The sequence below is a fragment of the Pimephales promelas genome, chromosome 14 (genome assembly GCF_988280905.1).
Source record: "Pimephales promelas chromosome 14, fPimPro1.hap1.1, whole genome shotgun sequence".
Classification (NCBI taxonomy): domain Eukaryota; kingdom Metazoa; phylum Chordata; class Actinopteri; order Cypriniformes; family Leuciscidae; genus Pimephales; species Pimephales promelas.
Genome location: NC_142782.1, coordinates 216,691 through 235,541, shown reverse-complemented (window position 1 = coordinate 235,541; position 18,851 = coordinate 216,691). Strand labels below are relative to the sequence as shown.

At 42.0% G+C, this 18,851-nt stretch overlaps 1 protein-coding gene across 4 annotated transcripts in view; it reads left to right on the top strand.

Annotated features, from left to right (window-relative positions):
* Positions 1 to 18,851, top strand: part of magi1a (membrane associated guanylate kinase, WW and PDZ domain containing 1a) — a 62,707-nt gene that overhangs the window by 12,124 nt on the left and 31,732 nt on the right. For 2 of the 4 annotated variants that reach the window (XM_089119210.1, XM_089119213.1), the window contains 3 exons: positions 14,793 to 14,912; positions 15,832 to 16,020; positions 16,168 to 16,390. In XM_089119210.1, the coding sequence (XP_088975336.1) occupies positions 14,793 to 14,912; positions 15,832 to 16,020; positions 16,168 to 16,390 (532 nt within the window). The remainder of the gene's footprint in view (positions 1 to 14,792; positions 14,913 to 15,831; positions 16,021 to 16,167; positions 16,391 to 18,851) is intronic. The other 2 variants (XM_089119212.1, XM_089119211.1) reach the window with 1 other exon arrangement.

Sequence of the window (18,851 nt, the reverse complement as noted above, 5' to 3'; positions counted from 1 at the left end):
CCCCGTGATCAGCTTAGAGAACGGTGTGCTAATGGCTGTGCTAGTTTAGCGAACGCTGTGTTGATGTTTTGAAATGGCTGTCCTGCTTCATCTAAAGCTGTGCTGCTAGCAGAGGCTGAGGCGGCTTAGCAAACACTGTTTTCAATATAAGCTGAAGGTGACAGTGTTATTGTGCTTGATTCATGAAGCAGATGTGTGGGAAAGGCCATTTTGAAACACCAGAATTGTTTTTGTTCATGCAGGGAAGCTGTGCTGGTTTAAGTTTATCACTGAGGTCGGTTTGGTAAAACACATAGGCTGTGATTGATGGTTATTGCATTTCTACATGACGCATATTATTACATCTGAAACACAGCTGTCAATCTGCTCATTGAACACATATGGTTTATCGATGGAAACGACACTGTTTTGGATTTGGCATTGGAGTTTAGTGAAGGCTCTCTAGCCAGTAGCTTACATTCAGTGTTTATATATAAACATGTTTGATCAATCAGTGTGATTGATTATTATGCTTTAAATTTCCATGTTGCATAAAATGCATCCCAAAAACAGCCTAATCGGGTAACACCAGAAGAGGCCTTTAGTCCCTGACAGTCCTATTTTAACCTGTGTTAGAAAGCCCACAAAGTGCAGTATTATGGGATGTGTGCAGAAAGCTCACAGGTTACACAGGTTCCTGTTCTCACCAACAGAGGGAGCATTTTTCGTGGCATTTGTGGTCCTCTACTAATTACTCGGTACTGCTACAGAAAATCATTTATGATAGTTTGAGTGCTGTAAGTTACTGTAAAAAGACTTTGTGTTAATTCTGGAGTAACTTGGTGTGAGTATAATAAGTAATGTAAATAAGTAATATTTTTGCTCCTTTAAGCATTTAAAATATTTGACAAATTAATAAGAAAAAAAAAATATTTTACTGGTTTTCTGAACCTGGAAATGATATTTCCCCCGCAGTGCTGAATGAGAAGAGCCGTAACCACAGCCTACAGAAAGGGGATTTATAGGCTATAATAAATGTGTCTGATAATAAAATAACGAGGCATTATTGTTTATTAATAATCTATTGTTTTCTAAATCAGTTTTGGCTAAAAACATATCTCCATCTCTGGATGCACCTTTAGAGAGAAATACATAATTAGCTACATAATTACTTAGTCAGAAGATATTAGCTTTCGATTCGAATTTGTTCGTTTTAAATTGTACATTTAGTCTACAAAGGATATAACCCCTGTAGACTAAAGCTTTAAATCGTGCTCAATCTCAAGAGCGAGCAATCATTCACTACCAGCCACACGGAGACTTTCAACGCAACGCGAAATTATCACACATGCTGGAAACTAATGTAAACTCCCACTGCAGGTACAATAATAGCCTACTTTTTTATCAGCTTGACGTTGAACTAATGCTCTGTGCTCGTCCATGATCATAATGTTACAAACTTACAATAAACTGCATTTAGCCGACATCTGATGTTATCTAGCATAAGCCATTTCTCTAACTATTCGTGTATCTTTCACAATCAGCAATGTCAACATGTGAATGTATAATATGATAACGAAAACGGTTAGTGAACTAAACTGAATAGTTTCAGTGTATCAGTAAGATCGTAGGAAGTGACATTAGTGTACTGAACGTGTCTGGAAATGTGTATAAATGGTAGTGGGATGACAACATTAGTCAGTACGTTAGATCTAGTAAATAAAATAAGTTACATACTAAATGTTATACTAATGTTATCCTGGAACATTATTTTGTATTCATGTAATGTTGTAGTTTACCTTGTTATTTCACTTGAGTTTACTATCATCCGGAGTCGATCAGATTCACGTTTTGCCTGACGAGCTTGAGCAGATAAAACTTCTTTTTTTATATATATATATTTATGTGGAGTTTGTGTTTGAGTGTGTGTTGTGCTGGAGGCAGGACGTTTTGGGGGGTTATCATCAGACACCATGTCGTCAGCTGAAGTGCCGTTGTTCGCATGATAGGCTGTAGGATAGAGAGGCTCGGGACTCGGGAGCGCACATGCACGTCACTTCTGATGGATTTCGCAGGAAATCCGACCCGGAGACCTCGCATATAAATAAGAATATTGGCCTTCAGAGGTAATGGCAAAACCTGAAAAGTGGATCGTTGCAATGTGTGATTACAACCCCTTCAAACTCAGGCAATAAAAAAGGATTCATTTTATAAAAATAGTTACATATAGAACCTTTAACGTTAGGTCTTTATACACTTCGTCTGTTTGCGTCTGTACAAATCTCCACTTCAGTAGATCTAGTTATTTTGTGAATACATTTACAGAGGGATTTGTAAATATATTATTTGTAGCCTGATATGTATAACATTTTATTCCAAAAAAAACATGGCGAAAATCATTATATTCTGATTTACAGGATAACAAAAGTAGATATCCATAAATCCCCCTGTAATTTTTTCCCCCATCTAATATGTGAACACAATGAAAAAAACATTTTTAACCTGGCTTTATCCAATACTCAGATTTCGTTTTTTCAAATTTCAAATTGGCACATATTAAATTATATAATTTGCATATTTAAACATAAAATTAAAGAAAACTTGTGATACATTTTCTTTTTCTCATCTTAATGTAAGTAATCAACTGGGAAAGTTTCATGGTGATATCTGCTCGTTAAAAATTTTACCCTGTTTATCCGTAGTGTCTCGGCTTAACTATAAAGTTGAACAGCGAATTACTGTACATGTCATAAATATATGCATAACGTTAGTCTGTGAAGTTTGACAAGTGTGCATTCTTACACAGCAGCAGGGACATTATTCACTGACGTTACAGAGTCCGCCTAGCACTATAGCTAATGTTACCAAATAGCTCAAATAGTTCTAAATCTTCACTTTAGGTGTTTTGTGCAACCGTTCTTATAAGTAATTGTATTGCATTTCTTTATTACATTGTATTGCATTTTCTAAAAATATAGTGTAAGCCATGCATTTCTTGAAAATATTGAGATCTAGTAATTGAGTATGACAGACATCTGTAGACAGGAAGTGGCAGCTTCAGCCGTTTACAGCTATGAACAGTTTGGCGGCTGCAGCAGCCATTTAGGTTTTGGTTGAGCCGGCTAGCCAGCCAATAACGTCATCAGCCAGCCATTATTCTCAAAACAATTGGCTTCGGGGTCTAACGCATAGTTGTCTTTTATCTTCTTTGTATGCCCTATTTTGGCTGTCAACTTTGATAGTGCCATTTTCTCTCTGCACACAACGTTATCTTAACGTTAACTTCTCTCCAGCACGCAAACATCCTCAGTACGTGAGGAATAATTCTGAGTGTAAAACCACGTCAAATAATTATTACAATAAGTTAGGTGTAACAATCTAAGAGAGAAAGAGGAAATAAAACATAGGCTAGTTCGTTAAGAGCATAACTCAAATATGACATTAATGGGCTTATTCAAGTCCTCTATTATTTTTTTTGAGTTATTTTTATCCACTCTGCATCTCCCACATATGTGTGTTTTAGCAAACGTTAGGTTCTGTGTCACTACTGCTTTATTAATATATCCACTGTAAAACCTGGACACTGCCACACAAATGTGGTTTTTCGTTAATGACTGTCTTTCTACAGGATTTAACACCGAGGAACAGCTCACTACCACTTACAAAAGACACTGTCAAAGTCTTACTGGCAATTCTAGTTGCATCAATTTATCTCTTAAATGATCATTTGACTATGTTCTGGCCATCTAGTGGCAAACAAACTTACTAGACTGACCCCTGGTGTAGTGGCTAACACACATGTTGTTGACTCTCTGTGGTCAATAAAAATCCCAAATTCGCCCCTTGGCCTCTGTCCAGACAGCAAACTGACATTGAATCAACGTGGAAACGACGTCGCTCGTGACATCGAAACAACGTTGATCTGACATTGTTTTGCTCATCGAATTAACGTTGAACCAACATCCATTCTTCAAAGCTAAATGAAAATCGAAAATTGGTTTGAAACGACGTTGATTTCAAGTTTCCGTTAGTTTTGAAAGAATGACGCGTCTGACGTTGGTTCAACGTTAATTCGATGAGCAAAACAATGTCAGATCAACGTTGATTCAATGTCAGTTTGGTATCTGGGTGTCCAGTTCCACATGAATTTAGAACAGTAGGACAACTTTGATGAACTTATTTGATTGACTTCAAATGTTGACGACTGCAGTTTATGAGGTGGAGAATAGAGCACTGACCTCCAACGAGTCCTCAAGATGCTGAAAAACATATTACAACATGTCTGCCAAAACATATCAGTGTGAATGTTAGTTAACAGAGCCGTTATATTTGAGCTGTGTGTGTGTGTGTGTGTGTGTGTGTGTTTTGAGGAGGCGTGGCTTCGGACCGTGGGATAGTATGCTCTGTGCTAGCAGGCTAAAGTTAGCATTTCCCAGATCACCCATTGCACCTTTGAGATTTGTGTCAACTTTCACTTCTTGCTGAAGAGAGGCTGGAACTGTCTGTGATATATCGTGTGCCTGCCTTCATTTAATAAGAAGAGTGTAAATTAATAAAATATGGCTGTCATAAGAATAATTCACAAGAATCACGTACTTTATTAAAAACTAATGTGCGCATGATTATCTAACTCAGTTGAGACTGCAGGGTTTTTAAAAGTTGCATTTTCAGTTGAATTTGGGGAAACATTTGTATTGAGCTATTTCAATGACTTTTGTTTGATTTGTTCATTGGAAACAGCTAAACGTGCCGTTACATTTAGCTAATAATCCTGATTTGCAGTGGGTGGTGAATAATTTGGATCATAACTGGATAGTATGAGTCATATTTAGAGTAATGTGTCTTGAATGAGCACATGTTTGAGCACTCAATATTTCTTTGGACTTATTTCAAATGTGGCAATATTTGGGTTTGCGTTTGGGAAAGTATGGTTTGTTGTGTTTAAGGAGATATTATTGACTTTAAGGAAATGTTCGCCCAGGATTAAAGTTAGTCACATGACCGCTTTTATGCTAAAATGTCGTCATTTATGAATTAGATTATTTATCCGTTTGGTTGCGAGTGGTTCTCAGAGACTCCGCCCACAGGCTCTTCTGATTGGCTGTGATTGATCTGTGGCGTCTGGTTCGCTGTAGTGCTCGGAGATGTTTCTGTCCGTGTCAAAGGAGACCCATATTTCAATCAGATATCGATTGGCTATGAGCATCTCAGGGCTCATGGGACACGTGAGATGAATCTAGTGGAAAATGATATCGGAGATATCGACGGATCGTTTGTGTCCAGGTTCAATATTTTGACATGATGTGATCCGGACAGAGACGGAGAGCAACTGGAGTTGAATCTCTTCCACGTCCAGCTCATAAAGGACAGATGGCTCTTGGTTCTTTGCTTTCATTCTCGGTCTCACACACACACACACACACACACACACACACACACACAGAGCTTATCCGGGATGGCCCAGTGCTGCACAGAGACTCTTTTCACAGTGAAGCGGCAGCTGCACACGGAGATCCACCAATATAATGGCAAGAGAGAAAAACAGTGCAATCAGAGGAAGAGCCTGAGGCTGCTGAGAGGCGGGGCTTGTGAAGAGGGGGCATGAGGCTGGCGAGGGAGGGGCGGAGCTTACGGAGGGGCATGAGGCTAGTAGGGCGGAGTTTGTCCCGATGGATGGGTGGCACTTGCGGTCACAAACGGTGTAGGTCAGGGCCAGATACTCTCCAAACAAAATAGTGTTTCTCAGGCAGTCGCCATTGTGTGTGTGTGTGTGTGTGTGTGTGTGTGTGTGTGTGTGTGTGTTAGGGGTGTAACGGTACGCAGAAGTCATGGTTCGGTTCAGACATCACGGTTCGGTACGAGTTCGAAACAAAGGAAGGCATTTTTTTTCTGGTGCTTGTCTCAGGCTTGTGTCTCCTGAGCATCGGCAGATTCGGCACCATGTAAACAATTACAAGTACATCATCCCCAGACTCCACCTGTTACTTGTAAACAAAATAAGACAATCAGCTGTAAAACTAAAAACTTATTTGTTAAAGTGCAAATTACATAGAATAATAACAAAACAAAAATTCTGCTTGGCGAGACTTTCCCCCACAAAAGGTAAAAGAAAGTATTTTTGCTATTCAGTGGAACAGGCAAACCTTTAGCAACGGGCAAACTAGGTAACTTCAGAATAAAGATCAAGGAGTCCATTTTTATTTCTGTATTTTTTGTATTACCTCATTACAGTTGGACAGATTGCTGCGGTGAACATGAACTGTCCGATAGTCCATATTTCTGACGGGTGAAGTTAAATAAACAAAAATGTTGTCCTTCATCTCCTATAAAATCTAAAAGAAAAGAACAATCAGTGTTTGACAGAGGCAGTGTGTCTGCTATGTGGTGTATGATCACAAGACAATACTGCCCTACAAAGGCCACGAAATGGAGAAAAAGGCCTTTAAAGTTTTTATACCAGCCAGTCAAACATGTTATGGGTAGATTACATGGTAATGAATCTCCGAAAGGGACATAATTTAACCCAGATATTTTTTCACAAGACAGAACACATGTTATAAATCCCATTACAGTCTTAAAGGGTTAGTTCACCCCAAAATGAAAATTATGTCAGTATTTACTCGCCCTCATGTTGTTCCAAACCTCGATGTGTTTATTTGTTCTGCTGAACACAAAGGAAGATATTTGGAAGAATGTTTTAATCAAACAGATCTCATTCCCCATTGACTACCATAGTATGTGTTTTTTCCTTCTATAGTGGTCAATGGGGAATGAGATCTGTTTGATTAAAACATTCTTCCAAATATCTTTAGATACTAGGCTAACACGCTCTCACACGTTTTCCTTCAGCATTTTCGGGAGAAGTCCAATTTATGCGGTTTAATTTTAAAATCCGTCTCGAATGCGTTTCGGAGGGCATTTAGCCCTGGTCTTTTCACAGTCGGATAGCAATCAGATCACAGAAACACATGAAGTGGCCAGATAAACAGCCCGCTGTTTACATCATCATTTAAGATGAAAAGAAAAAAAATACTTGCGGGTGAATTAGAGATGCATTAATATGTTTAAATAAATATATGGGGGAAAGAAATAATGTTTGATAATTTTAAAAGAGAAACTCTCATTTCTCGGTAAAACAGTGAGTGTGCGTCATGCTTTTACTTTCGTTTTCAACAATATAGTGCTATTAGTAAAGTATTTCTCTTTATGTACCAATGCTGCTTTCTTGCTGCAATGACCCTCTGGACTCTTCATCTGCAACGCGGCCATATATTATAAAAAATAGAGCAATCATAAGTGTCACATGATCAACGCGACTAGTCGACGTCAAGCTTAAAGCGTCACGGCATTGCATTAAGGTCAACTAGTCGATTGGTTCAACCCCTAGTGTGTGTGTGTGTGTGTGTGTGTGTGTGTGTGTGTGTGTGTCTCCCTGGGACTCAACAGCTTTAATGACTCACTCTTCTTATCCGGCTCCAGAACGAATGGCTTTTCTGTGAACTGATATGTTGTGAACTGACGTGGAAGACTATAAACATGTTAACACTTTAACTTTAAATAACTTGTAGCAAGATTCTCTTCAAGCTTTATGTCAGTGTTAATAAGGAGTGAGTTGTTGAATTATTCACTGGAGCGTTTCATTGCTCTGCTCGTCTCTTTCGTCACTGGGAGTGTGGTTTGGGATTATTTCCATTTCTTTGTGTGTAAAGACGCATAGTGTATGAAATGTGCTATAGAAATCAACTTGCCTTGCCTTGTGTGTTCAGAGCTACATGGCGAGATATTGCAGAAAAGCAGCAGTCACAATGTCGTTGTGATTAAATGTCGTGTGATTCGTCTCTCGTTGTGATCGTAATCAGTTAGGGTATAAACTCAGAATTATATGTTAGAGAGTCTCACTAGTTTATTGTTTATTGAACTGTTGTGTGAAAGGCTACTGTCTCTTTAAGAGCTAATGCTCTAATACGCTTACTTACGACACAACCCACTGTGTGTTTATGTGAATACTCTCCAAAATCACATTTTGACATTATTGTGTGTACGTGTTTCGGCTCGTACCTGAAGCCCATTTGCTCATCCTTGATCATCTCCGACTCGGAGCACACACACACACACACACACACACACACACACACACACTGAACTGACTTCAGCTGAACAGACCAAACGCATCATTTTCCGGTTATCGCTGTAAAGCTGCTTTTAAACAGTCTGTATTGAATAGAGCGTTTTCTAAATAAAGCTAACTGGACTTGACACACAGAAAGCCTCCTGGGGAACAGTGTCTCTTCTGCTTTCAATAACTCTGTTTATATCCAACACGTCCCACAGTTTAGACTGCGTTTCAACACACTCCCGTTCTGCTGTGCGGGGCCGCCGGGACGCTGGACTGATGCGGCAGAGGCATGATAATAGTTTATCTTGTTTTATGATTGTTGGAAGACTAAATCGAAATTGAAAATCAATGAATTCTGTAGGACATGTGGGAAATGCTAACTTTAGCAAGAGCTCTGGAAGTGCTTGACGTGCGACGCCATGCTGACTCGACTGACATGAATCACACGCACACGTTCAGAGCAATATTGTAAGTTACTGCACGATAATACATTTTTATAGCAGAATAATAATACATCATGAGACTCAGTCTCACTTTTAGTTGTGTTTTTTAAAGGGATAGTTCACTTTGAAATTAATTTTTGATATGTTTTATCTTTTACCTCAAGGGCATCCAAGATGTAGATGTCTTTGTTTCCGCAGTATTTTCAATTTTGACATTTTTCAGTCAAACCGTTGTTGTCTATCAGTCATACACTGGAGGCTAAGGGGGTCCACCAAAGAGCAGCACAGAGAAGTCCAAATTCAGTCCCTCCAGGATTTCACGATTTTTTTTTTGTGATTTTTGCGATCAAAATGACTGATTTTGTGGTGGTAATTTCCAAAAATTTGTGAAAAAATTTGCGATTTATATATAACATTTACCATAATAGTATTTAGTCCTTCCAGAAAAACGCAGAGTTTTTTTGTGATTGTTGTGGGCAAAAAATTGATTGATTATGCGGCCCGTTTTCTTTAAAAATGCAATGGAATATGCGGGATATTTATGCAATTTTATGCGATGAAATTGCAGGAATTTGCAAAAATTGAGGGAACTTGCAAAAATTGCGGTTTGATGAAAAAGAGAAAAAAAAGTGATTCCCCCAACATCCTGTTCTCACTAGGCTAATGTAAGAGTCATTTTCTTATTACTTCCTTTGATAAGCAAGCATACTACATCATAGAAAGTGCTGAGAATATTTAATTTCTCATCTTGTTTTATTTCAGACTGTAACGAGTGTAAATAAGGTGTGGCCCCTTTAAGAGCTGCGCGCTCCCTGTTGAACTCTCTGCAGTGTTATATGTGCGCCTCGAACACCTCATGTGTGCGGGTAATTTCTGTTTGATGCTGCTTCTTTTATCTTATGTTGTTTATTAAGTAACGATGTGACGGTAGAACGTGTGACAGACAGTTATACGAGTTCGATTTGTGTCAATCGCCTCCGTTTAGTCTGTCCGGCGTCGCGTAATTGCGTCACTTCATAACGTTCCCATGGAAACAGGGGGAAATGGCTGCTCTTGTGTGAAGCAAACGCAACATTTTTCAACTTTCTGCTAAGATACATGTGACCTTTTTTGCAACGAAAATGCGAGGATTATGAAATTATGCAAACCCCGCATATTTTGCACGGAAATCGGCAATTTATGCGGCGAAAGTGCGGCGTATTTGAAAAAATGCGGCCCCCGCATAAATATGCGGACTTTGGCTGATTTTGCGTTGAATTCAGCGATCGCATAATCGCCTTTTTCTGGAGGGACTGCAAATTAAACATGATTTAATGACTCGTAAATGTAAGTACACATTGATGGCCTAAGACACGAAACGAGCGGTTGGTGTGAGAAAACCAACAGTATTTATATCGTTTTTACCTCGTGTAATCAACTGAACCGTCTCCAGAAGTGACGCCGGAAGTGATCTCTCGTCACGCATTGTTTACACGGAGATTTCTGAAGTTTTACCTTTCACTAAACATATTTAGATATACGGGAAACCGCAATGGAAGACGATTTCGACATATCTAAATATGTTTAGTGACCGGTAAAACTTCTGAAATCTCTGGGTAAACAATGCGTGACAGATCACTTCCGGCGTTTCAGAATATGTTTGTGTAGAATTTACACAAACACATAAAGTTTACAATCTCAAGCCATCCTTTAACGCACATCATTATTTAACCGTGACACACATCACAGGAACATTCAGATCCAGAGAGAGTCGGCGCATGAGTAGATATGAAACCAAATCTCTAACAGTCTCAACATCTCACTGTCATTATATCTCTTTCAATCACTTAGATGATCACAGGAGCGCTGGAGAAAGATTATAGATCAGATATAAACACTGAAAAAATAGAGAAAATCGGCTTTTGAAAGTAACTTGAGGCTTCACATAAAGAGACGTTACTTCAGTCGGGGGAGACAACAAGAGACATTGAATCATTCACTCGACAGATTCATTCAGAAACACTTGCTGCGTCCCAATTCGCATACTATCCGTCCTAAATAGTATTCGAAAATAGAATTAGTGCGTCCCAAACCGTAGTGTGTTGAAATGTGTGTTTCAAAGATACCCGGACGGTCTACTTTTTCCGGTCCGAATCCGAAGTGTAGATGGATGCACACTCTAACGGCTGATATATCACCTCTTCCTCTCTTTTTTTAATCTTTATTCCAGTTTGTGTGAAATACTGTAAATAATTAATGGACACTGTTCTGGATATTCTTTCGTTTCTCACTCATTCCCACAATCCCATTAAAGCGTCTGGGCTGTTTCTGTTACGAAGCTCGTCTGTTTGACCTGTCCAATCATGGAGAGATTCTCCTCAATAACTCAGGGCTTGATCAGTTCAGAGTACTTTATTGGCATGATTGTTTTACACAGAGCCCGTCCGCGTCACATACGAGATGCCATAATCTGGGCCAGCGTTTCCTAATCTGTGAACTGTACTCCGGTGTCATCAAACACATCGAACAGGTCAAGTGTCCCGAAAACCAGTTTTCATTAGTCCCTTAGTGCCAGATGTTATGGCTTAAAACTAGAAAAAAAAGAAATAAAATGAGAGAGGAAAATATCAACAACAATAATAGAACCAAACCTTGTAAACATCTCTGTAAAATATAGTCATAATTTACAAAAAGACAATATAGGCTATCAATATTGACTAGCTTTCGCGAGGCACACTCGTAAGGTCTCTCGCTCGCTCGCTCTCTCTCTCTGCCGCGCGTCATCAGTATGTTCCGTCTCGCTCCAGATTCCGGGAGATTTGAACTGGTTTGCGGACGCGATGCGGGAGACGGACTGGAGATGATGAAGATGAAGATGAAGATGACCGCAGGCGTCCTCAGAGTCGAGCGTGTGTGTCCCTGAGCCAGTGGTGTGACTGCCGTGAATCACAGGATTGGTGGACACACACCGTCATTGTGGGCTGTGGAGCAGCAGATGTTCACACACACACACACACACACACACACACAATGATCCGCGGTGACAGCCGGCAGACGACAGGTTTCACGTGTCAGGGCGAGCGTCAGCCTGTTGTTCATGCTAACACAGATCACGGCGTTAGATCTCGGCCTGTTTCCTCGATCTCATGTGTCCTGAATAACCGTGGCTGTCCTCCTCAGTGGTGTGTGTGGAGATACGGGAGATGCGTTTATACCACAACACCTCAACCCTTTTCATATTTGAGATCTTTATTAGGACACAGTCAGATGAGTAATATCACTGCATGTCCCTAAGCAGAGTAATTCAGAATCTCCCTGACCTTTCCATGAGTTACAACATCATTTTATGACAAATGTTTAATCATTCACCCTAACAACGGCACTGAAATCACATCCTTTTGCCAAAAACAGAAGCGTACCATTGTTTGACAGCAACAAACATTGATCTGAACTCAAACTTTTCAAACCCTTTTATGAAGTCTTGATTTAGTTTTTGGGGTGTGCTGGAATATGTTTTCATGCTTGATTGTTCAAAAACACATTATGTTTCACTTATTTTACATGATTACAGCTCCTCTCTCCCCATTCTGTCCCGAACGCATCGTTTTCAATGAAGCCCCTCCTTCTGAAATATAAAAACCGTTGTGATTGGTCAGCTGGCTCAGTGTGTTGTGATTGGCAGCTCATGCACCGCCCCTTCATAACCACAAGCTCTACTCCGATGTGAACTATGGCTTCGATTTTTAACCCAGTTCGAGCGGTTCAGACCCTGACAGTGTTAACCAAACTTTGCTGCACGTTTCAGACTGAACCGGAAACAGAAACACTACATCACATCAACACTGTCCTGTTAGTTAGCTTCCTTTACATCATAGAGATAATAGTTCATAAGTAATGATGTAATAGTACATCATAGAGATAATAAAAACACAACCACAAATGAGACATAGAAGATCCGTGAACACCAGATCCCGACGGAAAGGGAACGCGTTTCAGGATCAGCTTTAGTATATCCTGCATTCAGCTCGCGTCTCCAAGCTGTTCTCCGTACATGTGCAGTACTCTTCGTTACTTTACTTAAGTACATTTTTCACGTATCTTTACTTTACTTAAGTAGAATAAATAGTGCATACTTTTTACTTTTACTTCGTTACATTTTGCAGCAATTATTATACTTGCTACTCCACTACATTTCTACAACTTCTGTTACATTTTCGTTACATTTTCTGATCAGTTTTTCCCCTGACAAAACGTAATCTGACCGTCCGTTCGTTGCACGTTTGTCTCACCAGTGACGTTTGGTTGCCATAGATACAGTATACAATATATTGTTTCAGAAATGGTGACATTTTTTTCCATCATTATTGAACATCATTATAGGAGTATTAGGTTGAATGAGTTAGAATTAAATGTTTTATTAATCATTAGAAAATAGACATTAAGATAATCAATTGTTATGCAAGTACTTTTACTTTTAATACTTAAAGTACATTTAAAATAAAGTACTTTTTACTTAAGTATGGTTGTCATTGTGTTACTTCTACTTTTACTAAAGTAAATATTTATCTGGGTATTTGTACTTTTACTTAAGTACTGAGATTCAGTACTTCCTCCACCACTGATTTTTATATATATTTTAAAAGAGTTTAAGTGTAAGCAATATGACAAGGGCAAGAGTGCTGTTTTTCAGAATATCAGCACGATTTTATTTAACAGTTCAATAAAGAAAAAGTAAACATTAAATTATATTTTAGACAATATCTCGCCAATGAAAGGAGACCAATACCTGATTCGGAAAGGCAGGAGAAAAGATGAACGTGTGCTACGGAGGCCCTGGAGGGACACGGTTAGGCTTGTGTGTGTGTGTGTGTGTTTGCACAGATTACAGTTCTTATGGGAACACTTTACAATAAGGTTCATTAGTTAACATTAGTAAATGCATTAACCAACATGAACTAACGATGAGCAGTGCATTAGTTACAGTGTTTATTAATCTTTGCTAATGTTAGTTCATGCAAATCCAGAATCAGTCATATACAGAAAATATTATAACAGCTTATTATTATTATTATTATTAATGGTGTTATTGCTAATATTACAAGTTATGGCTACACACAGATATAACAAACGCAACTCACACACTAAATCCATACAATCTGATATTCGCTAGAGCTGTCCAAGTGTACTCGAGCTTCACTCGAAAGTCAGCACTAGAGCGACTCGCCCGTCCAGAAGAAACGTCCTCGGCGTCCGATTCTTGGAGTCCTCTCCACCGCTCAAAGGCCTTCCCGATTATTATTCGTTTCTTTGACGAAGGACGACGGCCTAATCCTCCTCCTCCTCTTGGGGATTGCCTCTCCCATGTTAAATGTATCTGGGCCGTTGGTTATTCCTTAGCCCCGCCCCCTCCTCTGTCAGTGATTGGTTAGTTTATTTTGGTTTTGATTGGTGGTTGTTCCTATTTGTTTTTGTGTGCAGATCTCAGAGCCTCGGCTGCCTATGGGGATCGGTTAGGAAAGATTAGACGAATAATTTAGTTTGGGCCTGAAATCGCTGATCCAGCCTTTAATGGTGCAGAGAAATCAGTAACATGTTTCTATCATGATTATTTTTTGTGATAATCTACAAGACTTCCCGAGCTTCATGTGTTTGATGATTCTCAGTAAAGCATCAGCTGGAAGGATGTGTTGTGTGATATCCAACACACTACCGTACTGAAACACACACTCACACACACACACACACCGCTGGGGAGGTTCGGTGTGTGTTGTTGTCCACTATAGTGGACGTGAGCTTAATGTCTTCTCTTTCTGTCGTCTTGTTGCCGCAGATTGAAGACTGGTCAGTTGGAGCGAATCATAATGTATTAGAATGTGATGTAACTCTATTACTGGGGTCTATTACTGCCAGAACAACACAAGAGTGTGTGTGTGTGTATTCAGCCGTGATGACGTCTGCGTGTCTGTGTGTGTGTGTGTGTGTGTGTGTGAAGGGCGAATCTAGCTTTAGACGGAGACATTGTTTGTCCTTTCATTAATTGTACTTGATATCTAATAGATTTATGTGTCAATAAACAATTACGTTTTGACGTTTTCATAAGTAATGAAGTATTTGACCACATGTTGGATTTACACACAGCTGTGGGATTTATCAGAACAGCATTTATTGTGTTTCGTCTGACGCTCTGAGACCAACTCATTTACAGACTTTGTTTTATTCCTGATATCTGACGATGGAGTCTGTGATTTGAGTTCTTGTGTTTGTTGCTCCTGCAGGCACGACCCGTCGCCCTCGAGGCCGCGAGCTTCATGGTGTGGATTACAACTTCCTGTCAGTGGAGGATTTCCTGGAGCTGCACCGGCGTGGAGGACTGCTAGAGATCGGGACTTATGATGGTGAGAGAGAGTGAGAGAGAGAGAGAGAGAGAGTGTGTGTGTGTGTGAGTGAGAGAGAGAGTGAGTGAGTGAGTGAGTGTGTGAGTGAGTGAGTGAGAGAGAGAGAGAGTGAGTGAGTGAGTGTGTGAGTGAGTGAGTGAGAGTGGATTTAAGTGTGTTAAAGTGAGAGAGTGAGTGAGCGTGAGTTAAGTATATTTATATAGCACTTTTCACAATATAGACTGCATCAAAGCAGCTTCACAGTATCAATCAAAATATAATAACAATGTTCGTATATTAGTGGAAAAACATCCACGTTTGGTAGAGCTGATCGAGGGGATTACTGATTGGTTAATTCATTTGAATATCCCCAACTGAGCAAGGTGGCAAGCAGCCGAAAAACTTAATCAAGTGACCTAATGGTGTGTGTGTGTGTGTGTGTGTGTGTGTGTGTGTGTGTGTGTGTTTGTGAGTGTGTGTGTGTGTGTGTGTGTGTTTGTGAGTGTGTGTGTGTGTGCTGCAAGAGATTGGCATGTACTATGATGGTGTGTGAGTGGGATCTTGCTGTTATGATGAGGCTATCAGAGGGTAATGCCAGGGGACTGTTATATCATACGGTATAATTCTTACGTTCATATTTCTGGGTAATAACAGCACATGCTCAGAAATGGGATTACCCTTCAACCATAAACAATATGGCATGCATCAAAACAATGTGGAGACAAACATCAAGTAATATCTGTGTACTTCTGCAGAAAAACAAAAAAATCCCTAGCGCCAGTTTTAGAGGAAAGACCACATGCTCTGCTGTGTTTCTGGATTGGGCTGAGAGCGAGTGTGTGTGTGTGTGTGTGTGTTTTACAAATGTCTCTAACACACACTGCAGTGCTTTCTGTCCCTCTTTCTTTTCAAACATGCTAATGGGTTTATGGTTGTCTAGGTAACTATTATGGGACACCCAAGCCGCCAAACCAGCCTCTCAGTAGGACAGTGATTACCCATGATGCTCTGCGAGACCGTTTCATTAGTTCCCAGAAGTCCTGCGATCGCATGCAGCATGAAGGAGTAGAGCAGACCGAACTGCAGGAGGATGCAGACAGCAGCGCAGACATGAACAACACATTTACAGGTGTGTGTGTGTGTGTGTGTGTGTGTGTCAATGTGAATGAGAGTGTTTGTGTGTGTGTGTGTGTGTGTGTTTGTTTGTTGACTGTTCTTTTGTATAGAAGTATAAATAGTGTTCTGTCTCTCCCACCGCCTCCTGTATGTTACCCAGAGTTCTTAGCTCGTAGTCTCTTCCCCTCCCCCCTGCTTTGCACAGGAGACTCCAGCCGGCCGGACGCTCACGGCCCGGTCAGAGAGAACAGAGAAAACGCCCCCACATATGAGCTGAACAACACGCCACACCCGCCACTCCCTCCGGACCTGGACCCGCTCGGGCCGCTGCCGGACAACTGGGAGACGGCCTTCACGGAGAACGGAGAGATGTACTTCATCGAGTACGAGCAACACACACACTCACAGACTTACACACACAGACACACTGATGCCTGCTGTAGACAACAGCTAAACACCCCGAGCTGCTCTGCGCTGGGTTAAGATGGACATCGCTGGTCTTAGCTGGTCTTAGCTGGTCTTAGCTGGTTTTAGCTGGTTTTGGATGGACATCGCTGGTCTTAGCTGGTTTTAGCTGGTTTTAGATGGACATCGCTGGAGTCTTGGGTTTGGCGGTTGCTAGGAGAACAAAACTTGCCTGACTGCATTGTACCAAGTGTAAAGTTTGGTGGAGGGGGGGTTATGGTGTGGGGTTGTTTGGTGGAGGGGGGGTTATGGTGTGGGGTTGTTTGGTGGAGGGGGGTTATAATGTGGGGTTGTTTGGAGGAGGGGGGTTATGGTGTGGGGTTGTTTGGTGGAGGGGGGGTTATGGTGTGGGGTTGTTTGGTGGAGGGGGGGTTATGGAGTGGGGTTGTTTGGTGGAGGGGGTTTATGGTGTGGGGTTGTTTGGTGGAGGGGGGGTTATGGTGTGGGGTTGTTTGGTGGAGGGGGGGTTATAATGTGGGGTTGTTTGGTGGAGGGGGGGTTATGGAGTGGGGTTGTTTGGTGGAGGGGGGGTTATGGTGTGGGGTTGTTTGGTGGAGGGGGTTTATGGTGTGGGGTTGTTTGGTGGAGGGGGGGTTATGGTGTGGGGTTGTTTGGTGGAGGGGGTTTATGGTGTGGGGTTGTTTGGTGGAGGGGGGGTTATGGTGTGGGGTTGTTTGGTGGAGGGGGGGTTATAATGTGGGGTTGTTTGGTGGAGGGGGGGTTATGGAGTGGGGTTGTTTGGTGGAGGGGGGGTTATGGAGTGGGGTTGTTTGGTGGAGGGGGGGTTATAATGTGGGGTTGTTTGGTGGAGGGGGGGTTATGGAGTGGGGTTGTTTGGTGGAGGGGGGGTTATGGAGTGGGGTTGTTTGGTGGAGGGGGGGTTATGGAGTGGGGTTGTTTGGTGGAGGGGGGGTTATGGTGTGGGGTTGTTTGGTGGAGGGGGTTTATGGTGTGGGGTTGTTTGGTGGAGGGGGGGTTATGGAGTGGGGTTGTTTGGTGGAGGGGGGGTTATGGTGTGGGGTTGTTTGGTGGAGGGGGGTTATAATGTGGGGTTGTTTGGTGGAGGGGGGGTTATGGAGTGGGGTTGTTTGGTGGAGGGGGGGTTATGGAGTGGGGTTGTTTGGTGGAGGGGGGGTTATAATGTGGGGTTGTTTGGTGGAGGGGGGGTTATGGAGTGGGGTTGTTTGGTGGAGGGGGGGTTATGGAGTGGGGTTGTTTGGTGGAGGGGGGGTTATGGTGTGGGGTTGTTTGGTGGAGGGGGTTTATGGTGTGGGGTTGTTTGGTGGAGGGGGGTTTATGGTGTGGGGTTGTTTGGTGGAGGGGGGGTTATGGTGTGGGGTTGTTTGGTGGAGGGGGGGTTATAATGTGGGGTTGTTTGGTGGAGGGGGGGTTATGGAGTGGGGTTGTTTGGTGGAGGGGGTTTATGGTGTGGGGTTGTTTGGTGGAGGGGGAACTTTATTTATAAAGTTCTTTGGCGTAGGCCCCGACCGTAGTGCATAATCCGAGGGTAGCGGATCTGCATTTTCTGCCTGAAGGTGACAGCAGGGGTGCAGCTGATCCCCAGGAGGTATGGACAGATGAAGGACCCCTGGGAGGTATGGACAGATGAAGGTCTTCCGGGAGGTATGAGGAATGGACAGATGAAGGACCCCCGGGAGGTATGAGGAATGGAAAGATGAAGGATCCCCGGGAGGTATGGACAGATGGACTGCCGGGAGGTATGAGGAATGGACAGATGAAGGACCGCTGGGAGGTATGAGGAATGGACAGATGAAGGACTGCCGGGAGGTATGAACAGATGAAGGACTGCCGGGAGGTATGAGGAATGGACAGAGGGAGGAATGAACAGATGAAGGATCACCTGGAGGTATGAGGTATGGACAGATGAAGGATCACCTGGAGGTATGAGGAATGGACAGATGAAGGATCCCCGGGAGGTATGAGGAATGGACAGATGAAGATCACCTGGAGGTATGAGGAATGGACAGATGAAGATCACCTGGAGGTATGAGGAATGGACAGATGAAAGACTGCAGGGAGGTATGAGGTATGGACAAATGAAGGATCACTTGGAGGTATGAGGTATGGACAGATGAAGGATCCCCGGGAGGAATGGGAATGGACAGATGAAGGATCACCTGAAGGTATAGACAGATGAAGGCCTGCCGGGAGGTATGAGGAATTAACAGAGGGAGGTATGGACAGATGAAGGACCGCCGGAAGGTATAGACAGATGAAGGACTGGCGGGAGGTATGAAGAATGGATAGAGGGAGGTATGGACAGATGAAGGACCCCCTGGAAGTATAGACAGACGAAGGACTGCCGAGAGGTATAGACAGGACCATGCTGGTGGTGGGGAGGGTTGAGGTAATTATTTG